The 10,000-nt window shown below is 54.6% G+C and overlaps 1 protein-coding gene across 2 annotated transcripts in view; it reads left to right on the forward strand.

The window, feature by feature from the left end:
• Window positions 1–10,000, forward strand: part of LOC118721081 (pseudouridine 5'-phosphatase) — a 23,666-nt gene that overhangs the window by 7,766 nt on the left and 5,900 nt on the right. For both annotated transcript variants that reach the window (XM_036441613.2, XM_045582926.1), the window contains exon 2: window positions 3,147–3,365. In XM_036441613.2, the coding sequence (XP_036297506.1) occupies window positions 3,147–3,365 (219 nt within the window). The remainder of the gene's footprint in view (window positions 1–3,146; window positions 3,366–10,000) is intronic.

The raw sequence follows: 10,000 nt of genomic DNA on the forward strand, positions 1-10,000 counted from the left end.
CCGGGACCCTCCCGTCCGCAGGCCGGCGCCCTGCCCCATTTACTCCCAGGATCCCAGGGCGCCCGGCCGGCTTCCCCTGCAGGCCCTGCAGCTGCCTTCCGTCCACACGCCTCCAGATGCTCCCTCTGCCTCCACCCTGACCCCCAGGACCCCATCACCAGCCCGGCACCCCCCTGGCCACCCACCTACCTGCGGGTCCTTCTCTGCGCTGAGCCGAACCGTGTCCCTGTCCAGTCCCGTCCTGCACGGGGCCAGACTGTCACCCCACAGCCCGGACACCTCTGCTCCCCTTATGTCACCCCTCGGGGCCCCACTCCCCAGTAATTACAAGCGCCAAGAGCCGGGAGACTGCCTCCAGCACCCGCGGGCGATCGATGTGGGCGGGGAGGGAGGACTCAGACTCTCCCTGGGGGGGGGACATGGCACCGGCCGGGGTGGCGTCCGATGGGGAGATAGCCGCCCGCCACCCACGGCCTGGATCCCCGCCCTGGGTCCCCACCCTGCGTCCCCGTCTGGCCCAAGGGCCTCCCCGAGTCTGTTCTGTGCGGCCTGGCGAAGAGTTGACAATCTGGATCCAATTTTTATTTTATTTATTTTTATTTATTTTTATTTTTAATATATTTTATTGATTTTTTTACAGAGAGGAAGGGAGAGAGATAGTTAGAAACGTCGATGAGAGAGAGTCATCGATCAGCTGCCTCTTGCACACCCCCTACTGGGGATGTGCCCGCAACCAAGGTACATGCCCTTGACCGGAATCGAACCCGGAACCCTTCAGTCCCCAAGCCGACGCTCTATCTATCCACTGAGCCAAACCGGTCTCGGCTGGATCCAATTTTTAAAAAAATATATATATTTTATTGATTTTCCACAGAGGAAGGGGGAGGAACAGAGAGCTAGAAACATCCATGATGAGAGAGAACCATCCATCCGCTGCCTCCTGCACGCCCCCCACTGGGGATGTGCCCGCCTCCAAGGTCCACGTTCTTGACTGGGAATCGAACCCGGGACCCTCAGTCCACAGGCCGACGCTCTTTCCACTGAGCCACACCGGGTAGGACCATGCTGACTTTTAAATCAAATATGTTGTTATGGATTTCAGAGAGGAAGAGAGAGAGACACAGATTCATGAGGGGAGAGAATCGTGGATCGGCTGCCTCCTGCACGCCCCCCACTGGGGGATGGAGCCTGTGCCCTTGACCGGGAATCGAACCCTGACCTGCTGGTTCCTAGGTTGACGCTGAGCCTCGGAGCCAGGCCGGCTGCTGGGCAGGTTATAATTTTGGAGGTGCCAGCTGGCTTCCCAGGTGGCCCTGTCCTCCCGCCCCCATTCCCTCCCTTTCACCCTCCTGTACCCTCAGGGGACCCCACGCTGCTTCTGAACTGCATGGGACATGGGTGCCTCTTAGCCTGTAGGTGGATCGGGTAATATGTGTCTCCTTGTTCATCCACCTCACGTAGCACACGTGAGGTTTTGAAACGCATGTTATCCTGTGTCCACTTTTAATTCCTCCTCCTGGTCATGCGTGTGGTTACAGACCTGAGACCTGTACCTAACTTTTTGAAAAATATATATATTTTATTGATTTAAAAAAATATATATATATTTTATTGATTTAAAAAAATATATATATATTGATTTTTTTACAGAGAGGAAGGGAGAGAGAGAGAGAGAGCTAGAAATGTCAATGAGAGAGAAACATCGACCAGCTGCCTCCTGCACACCCCCCACTGGGGATGTGCCCGCCACCAAGGTCCATGCCCTTGACCGGAATCGAACCCGGGACCCTTCAGTCCGCAGGCGGACGCTCTACCACTGAGCCAAACCATTTTCGGCTGTATCTAACTTTTTAAAAAACGTATATATTTTATTGATTGTTTTACAGAGAGGAAGGGAGAGGGAGAGAGAGAGAGCTAGAAACATCCATGATGAGAGAGGAACATCCATCAGCTGCCTCCTGCACACGCCCCCCACTGGCGATGTGCCCGCCACCAAGGTCCATGCCCTTGACCGGGAATCGAACCCGGGACCCTTCAGTCTGCAGGCCGACGCTCTATCCATTGAGCCAAGCCAGCTAGGACTTGGGTGGCATTTTAATTGTGGGAGTGGGGTGGCAATAAAGTAAAAATTAGTTTGTGTCCTAATTAATATATATGTGTGTGTGTGTGTGTGTGTGTGTGTGTATTCACATTTTTTTTTTTTAATTGATTTCAGAGAGGAAGGGAGAGGGAGAGAGAGCTAGGAACATTCACGATCAGAGAGAACCATGGACCAGCTGTCTCCGCACGCCCCCTACTGGGGGCCGAGCCCACAACCCGGGCCTGTGCCCTTGACCAGAATCAAACCAGGACCCTTGCCGAAACCGGTGTGGCTCAGCAGTAGAGCATCAGCCTGGGGACTGAAAGGTCCCGGGTTCGATTCCCGGTCGAGGGCATGGACCTTGGTGGCAGGCACATCCCCTGTGGGGCGCGTGCAGGAGGCAGCTGATTGATGACTCTCTCTCATCAATGTTTCTAACTCTCTCTCCCTCTCTCTCTTCCTCTCTGTAAAAAAAAATCAATAAAATATATTAAAAAAATAAAAGCCGAAACCGGTTTGGCTCAATGGATAGAGCATCGGTGTGCGGACTTTAAGGTCCCAGGTTCGATTCCGGTCAAGGGCATGGACCTTGGTTGTGGGCACATCGCCAGTGGGGGGTGTGCAGGAGGCGGCTGGTGGATGTTTCTCTCTCATCGATGTTTCTAGCTCTCTATCCCTCTCCCTTCCTCTCTGTGAAAAATCAATAAAATATATTTTTTAAAAAATCAATAAAATATGTTAAAAAAATAAAAGCCGAAACCAGTTTGGCTCAATGGATAGAGCGTCGGCCTGCGGACTGAAAGTTCCCGGGTTCGATTCCTGGTCAAGGGCATGGACCTTGGTGGCGGGCACATCCCCAGTAGGGGGTGTGCAGGAGGCGGCTGGTGGATGTTTCTCATCAACGTTTCTAGCTCTCTCTCCCTCTCCCTTCCTCTCTGTACAAAATCAATGAAATATATTATTAAAAAAAAAAAATAGGACCCTTCAGTCCGCAGGCCGACGCTCTAACCACTGAGCCATCCCCGTCTCTCCTTGTCTCCCCCCCCCCCCCCCCCCCCCCCCGCAGACACGGAACGGCTGTACTCGGAGGTGTTCGGCGAGATCTGCGGCCGCTACGGGAAGGCCTACAGCTGGGACGTCAAGGCCCTGGTGATGGGCAAGACGGCGCTGGAGGCCGCCCAGATCATCGTCGAGGAGCTCTCGCTGCCCACCACCGGCCAGGCGCTGGTGCAGGAGAGCCAGGCCATGCTGCAGGCGCGGTTCCCCACCGCGGGCCTCATGCCAGGTGCGTGGCTGCGTGGCAACCCCCCCGCCCCCCCACCGGGGGCCGGCGCGCGTCAGAGCGGCCGGTCGAACGGACGGCCGGACGCTCAGCATATTAGCCTTTTAGGACATAGGATTAGAAGCCCGGTCGAACGGACGGTCGGACACTCAGCATATTAGCCTTTTATAATATAGGACTAGAGGCCATCTGCGTGGATGCGTGACCCCTAGCGACTGGTCGAACGGACGGTCGGACACTCAGCATATTGGCCTTTTATAATATAGGATTAGAGGCCATCTGCGTGGATGCGTGACCCCTAGCGACCGGTCGAACAGATGGTCGGACACTCAGCATATTAGCCTTTTATCATATAGGACTAGCGACTGGTCGAACAGACGGTCGGACACTCAGCATATTCGCCTTTTAGGATATAGGATTAGAAGCCCGGTCGAACGGACGGTCGGACGCTCAGCATATTCGCCTTTTAGGATATAGGATTAGAAGCCCGGTCGAACGGACGGTCGGACGCTCAGCATATTAGCCTTTTAGGACATAGGATTAGAAGCCCGGTCGAACGGACGGTCGGACACTCAGCATATTAGCCTTTTATAATATAGGATTAGAGGCCATCTGCGTGGATGCGTGACCCCTAGCGACCGGTCGAACAGATGGTCGGACACTCAGCATATTAGCCTTTTATCATATAGGACTAGCGACTGGTCGAACAGACGGTCGGACACTCAGCATATTCGCCTTTTAGGATATAGGATTAGAAGCCCGGTCGAACGGACGGTCGGACGCTCAGCATATTCGCCTTTTAGGATATAGGATTAGAAGCCCGGTCGAACGGACGGTCGGACGCTCAGCATATTAGCCTTTTAGGACATAGGATTAGAAGCCCGGTCGAACGGACGGTCGGACACTCAGCATATTAGCCTTTTATAATATAGGACTAGAGGCCATCTGCGTGGATGCGTGACCCCTAGCGACCGGTCGAACGGACGGTCGGACACTCAGCATATTAGCCTTTTATCATATAGGACTAGCGACTGGTCGAACGGACGGTCGGACACTCAGCATATTGGCCTTTTATCATATAGGACTAGCGACTGGTCGAACGGACGGTCGGACACTCAGCATATTAGCCTTTTATCATATAGGACGAGCTACTGGTCGAACAGACGGTCGGACACAGCATATTGGCCTTTTACGATATAGGGCTAGAGGCCCGGTCGAACGGACGGTCGGACACTCAGCATATTAGCCTTTTATTATATAGGACCAGAGGCCCGGTGCATGGATTCGTGTACCCCCTGGTGGTCAGCGCGCGTCCTAGCGACCGGTCAAACGGACGGTCGGACACTCAGCATATTAGCCTTTTATCATATAGGACTAGCTACTGGTCGAACGGACGGTCGGACACTCAGCATATTAGCCTTTTATCATATAGGACTAGCTACTGGTCGAACAGACGGTCGGACACACAGCATATTGGCCTTTTATCATATAGGACTAGCGACTGGTCGAACAGACGGTCGGACACAGCATATTGGCCTTTTACAATATAGGGCTAGAGGTCCGGTTGAACGGACGGTCGGACACTCAGCATATTAGCCTTTTATCATACAGGACTAGAGGCCCGTGTGTGGATTTGTGCACCGTGGGGTTCCTCGGCCTGGCCTGCACACATGCCTCGGGGGGTCCTGGGATGTGAGAGGGCGCAGGCCAGGCCGAGGGACCCCACCGGGGCACGATCAGGGCTGGGGAGGGCCTAGGGGAGGTGGGCCAGCCAGGGAGGGATCGAGAGAGGGTTCCAGGGCGTGTCTGGCCTGTCTCGCTCAGTCCTGATCGGCTGGCCACATCCCAGCAGCACACTGACCTACCGGTTGGAGCGTCTTCCCCGTGGTGGTCAGTGCCCGTCATAGCGACCGGTCGAACGGGCGGTCGGACACTTAGCCAAACAGGCTTTTATTATATAGGATGATGCTTCCATCTTGCTGTTTGAAGGACGTCTTAACGTGCTATACACTGCTGCCTGGCCTGCGTGGCTCAGTGGTTGAGCATTGACCCAGGAACCAGGAGGTCATGGGTTTGATTCCTGGTCAAGGGCACAGGCCTGGGTTGCAGGCTCCATCCCCAGGAGGGGGCGTGCAGGAGGCAGCCGGTCCGTGATTCTCTCTCTCTCTCTCTCTCTCTCTCTCTGTCTCCCTCTCCCTTCCTCTCTGACATCAATACAAATATATTTGTTAAAGGAGTAAGATACATTTGAATTTCGTTTGTGTCCTATTATACAACGGTGACCTTCATCCGTATCGAGAAGAGGATTTGGCCTTTTCTTTCCAGAAATCAAACGTGTTGGAATTATTCATGCTCCGGCAGTAACTCAAACGTGAGCAAAATTTATTTCCTTTCTTTTTTTTTTTTAAACTACGTTTTTATCGATTTCAGAGAGGAAGAGAGAGGGAAAGAGAGAGAGAGAGACCTCCATGAGGAGAGAGAATCACAGATCGGCTGCCTCCTGCACGCCCCCCCCCCCCGACTGGGGATGGAGCCCACAACCCGGGCCTGTGCCCTTGACCAGGAATCAAACCCGGGACCCTTCAAGTCCGCAGGCCGACGCTCTATCCACTGAGCCACACCAGCTAAGGCTGATTGTTATTTCCTTTTATTTTTTTTAATATATATTTTATGGATTTTTTTACAGAAAGGAAGAAGGATAGAGAGTTAGAAACGTCGATGAGAGACAATCATCGATCAGCTGCCTCTTGCACACCCTCTACCCGGGGATGTGCCCGCCACCAAGGTACATGCCCTTTGACCGGGCTCGAACCCGGGACCCTTCGGCCCACAGGCCTCTGCTCTGTCCACTGAATCAAACTATAGCTAAGGCTGATTGTTATTTTTATTTTAATAATTGTTCATTGACTTACTTTTTAGTGATTTCTGTAGAGAAAGGGAGAGGGAGAGAGAGTTAGAAACATCCACGAGGAGAGAGAATCACGGACCGGCTGCCTCCTGCACGGCCCCCCCGTGACCTGGGGATCCGTCTTGCCACAGAATCGAAGCCTGACATCCTCAGGTTCATGGGTCAACGCTCAACCACTGGGCCGTGCCGACCGGGCCCGGCAAACGGATCATCAACAAGCAGCAGGGTCTCCCCAGAGACGCTTAATTATTAAAGATGACGGGAAGCTTAATTATTGAAAAGGAGAAGGCCTGCCTGCCTGCTGAGCGCCCCTGCCCCTCCCTCTCTCTCTCTGCTTGTTTTCCCCGAAAAGCCGTGGACAGACGTGGACAGATGGAGGCCCCCTGGGGCTTGTTAGCAGGCGATGGATCACAGCGGCCCCCGTGTTGCTCGCTAATAGCGGGGAGAGAGGGGGTCAGGGACATTCCGGGTGACAAGGCCAGGGGACACGCTCAGGAATGGAATGCTAATGGGGATTCTTGCAGGAGAGGAGGTGGGAGCTGGGCCTCTGCCGTGTCCGGCGGTGGAGGTGGGGGAGGGAGGGAGAAGGTGCAATGGGAGCAGCCGTGGTGGACTGCAAACTGCACGGCTGTGGGCACAGTCACGTTTGGGTCGTGTGATGTCATATGTGTGTGTGTGTAGGTATATACATACATACATACATACATATATATATATATTCCCCCAAAAATGGAATACACAATGTAACAGCTGATAGCTCAATCTTCAAAATGAATTGTTTTTTTAATAAACACACTGCCTTTATGATTATTCTAGTGCGTATGCCTTTTGGGGCAATATATATATACACACGCACATGCAATACACACACACACACACACACATATATATTCCCCCCAAAATGGAATACCCAATGTATCAGCTGATAGCTCTATCTTCAAAATGAATTGTTTTTTAATAAACGCACTGCCTTTATGATTATTCTAGTGCATATGCCTTTTGGGGCAATATATATATACACACACACACATACACACACACACACACACATATACAAATACACACACACACACACACACAGAGCAGCCAGATGAGGGTGATGTGATCTCTGGACGCAGAACCGTCCGGCCGCCCCGTGTCCGTCCGATAGAATAAAAGGCTCATAGGCACATGGTCCCCTCGACCGGGAGTCCGACCAGCAGGCAGGCCGGCCGGCCGCCCACGTCCCCGCCCCCTGGCCAGGCTGGCCGGACCCCTCCTGCCTTTCGGAAGGCACCTTCCGGCCAGGATGTCCCGGGCGCAGGGCACCTTGACCTCATTCCCCAGGAGGGCTGTGGGAGGAGAGAGGGTGTGTCATTAACGCCACACCATTCATTTCCCTCGGCTTTGAAGGCGACAGCTGAGGCCCTTGCAGGCTTTTAGGAAATTACCCAGGAGGCACGGGTGGCCCATGGCCAGGGGAACCGTGCCAGGTTATGAGGCCGGGGCGTGTCCCTCCTGAGCTGGTCACCGGGGCCTTGTCTGCCTGGGCCAGTCACCAAGGGTGTGTCTCCAATCACCAGGGAAATGGCCCCTGATTGTCATGGGGGGGGGGGGGGGGCGGGGGCGTGTCCCTCCTGAGCTGGTCTGCCTGCCTGATCGCCCCAACTGCTCCCCTGCTTGCCTGATCGCCCCCAACTGCTCCCCCACCTGCCTGATCGCCCCCAACTGCTCCCCCGCCTGCCTGATCGCCCCCAACTGCTCCCCTGCCTGCCTGATCGCCCCTAACCGCCCCCCTGCCTGCCCGATCGCCCCTAACTGCCCTTTCCTGCAGGCCTGGTCGCCCCTAACTGCTCCCCTGCCTGCCTGATCGCCCCTAACCACTCCCCTGCCTGCCTGATCGCCCCCAACTGCCCTCCCCTGCCTGCCTGATCGTCCCTAACCACTCCCCTGCCTGCCTGATCACCCCTAACCACTCCCCTGCCTGCCTGATTGCCCCTAACTGCTGCCCTGCCTGCCTGATCGCCCCCAACTGCTCCCCTGCCTGCCTGATCGCCCCTAACTGCTCCCCTGCCTGCCTGATCGCCCCTAACTGCTCCCCTGCCTGCCTGATCGCCCCTAATCACCTCTGCCTCGCCCCCACCATGTTGGCTTCTTCCACAAGTATGTCCGGAATGACGTCCTAATATGCTAAGTGTTCAACCAGTCGCTATGACGCTCCCTGACCACCAAGGGGCAGACGCTTGGACCCGTAGGTTAGCTTACCGCCTGGGTCTGGCCGGCCTATCGGAGACTCGTGCCTGAGCCAGTCGCCAAGGGTGTGTCTCCAATCACCAGGGGAATCCAATCACAATCACATTGTCATGTGGGGGGCATGTCCCTCCTGAGCCAATCACCAGGGGAACGGCCCCTGATTGTCATGTGGGGGCGGGTCCCTCCTGAGCCAATCACCAGGGGAACGGCCCCTGATTGTCATGTGGGGGCGGGTCCCTCCTGAGCCAATCACCAGGGGAACGGCCCCTGATTGTCATGTGGGGGCGGGTCCCTCCTGAGCCAATCACCTGATTGTCACGGATAGAGACAGCTCTGGTGGGTCCACCTCTCACAGGGCGCTAATCTCTTGCTAGGGGCCCCACCCTTTTGACCTCATCCAGCTCTGATCCCTCCCGAAAAGTCCTATGTCCCCTTGCGGCTCCATCTCCCCCCCGACCCCCCCCCCCACCGCCTTACACCCAAGTGTGTTGTTTAAAACCCGGTTATTTGTGAATTTCCAGATTCCTCTCTGTCGTGTGTGTCCTTCTTAGTTCTGTTCTGATCGGGTACCCATGCTGTATGATTCCCATTTAAAAAAAAAAAAAATCTTTTATTGAGTTTTTACAGAGAGGAAGGGAGAGGGACGGAGAGTTAGAAACATCGATGAGAGAGAAGCATCCATCCGCACACCCCATACTGGGGATGTGCCTGCAACCAAGGCCCATGCCCTTGACCGGGAATCGAACCCGGGACCTTTCAGGCCGACGCTCTATCCACTGAGCCACACTGGCTTTGGCTATGATTTCTGAGCTTTTAAAGAGTCCCAGCACGGCCCCCTGCCTGAGGATTCCGGGTGCGTCTCCTGGACCGTCCCACGGGGGCCTGAGGGTCATCTGTATTCGGCTGCTGTGGGGCAGGTCTTCGAACAAACAAATGTGGGTTCAGATCAGAGGCCTGAAGGCTGTCTTTGAAGCCGGCCCTGTTCTCTGCTTCCTTCTCCAATCGTGAGCGAGAGGTCGGCATCTGAAACGCGTGTCTGCGAGAGCTCCCCTTCAGTCTTGCTGCCGTGTTTCCCCGAAAATCAGACATCCTCTGAAAGTAAGACCTACGTACAGCTTTCCTTCTGAGTGACATAGAAGGCACCCCCCCACCCCGAAAATAACCCCCCCCCCCCAGGCTAACCATGAGAGGTTTGGTCCACGGATTCTGAGAGAAACGGAGCCACAAGACATTCACCGGGAAATCCAGGAAGGGGATGGTGAGGATGATGTTCCAGAAGACGACGATGACACGATGGTCATGGGATCCATGAGTCCATTCTCGATCCTGCAGGATTCACCGTGTGTCTGGTGTGTGTGTGCGGACAACTACCGTCCTGCCATACCATCTACAGGGAATCCGTGTCCTTTATGTCCATTGAACCATACGTGTGCACCGTAATCTTCTTCATGGAAAAAAAAAAATGAGACACATCCCCTGAACACAAGACCTAGCGCAT

The sequence above is a fragment of the Pipistrellus kuhlii genome, unplaced genomic scaffold, assembly GCF_014108245.1.
Source record: "Pipistrellus kuhlii isolate mPipKuh1 unplaced genomic scaffold, mPipKuh1.p scaffold_m20_p_177, whole genome shotgun sequence".
Taxonomy (NCBI): Eukaryota; Metazoa; Chordata; class Mammalia; order Chiroptera; family Vespertilionidae; genus Pipistrellus; species Pipistrellus kuhlii.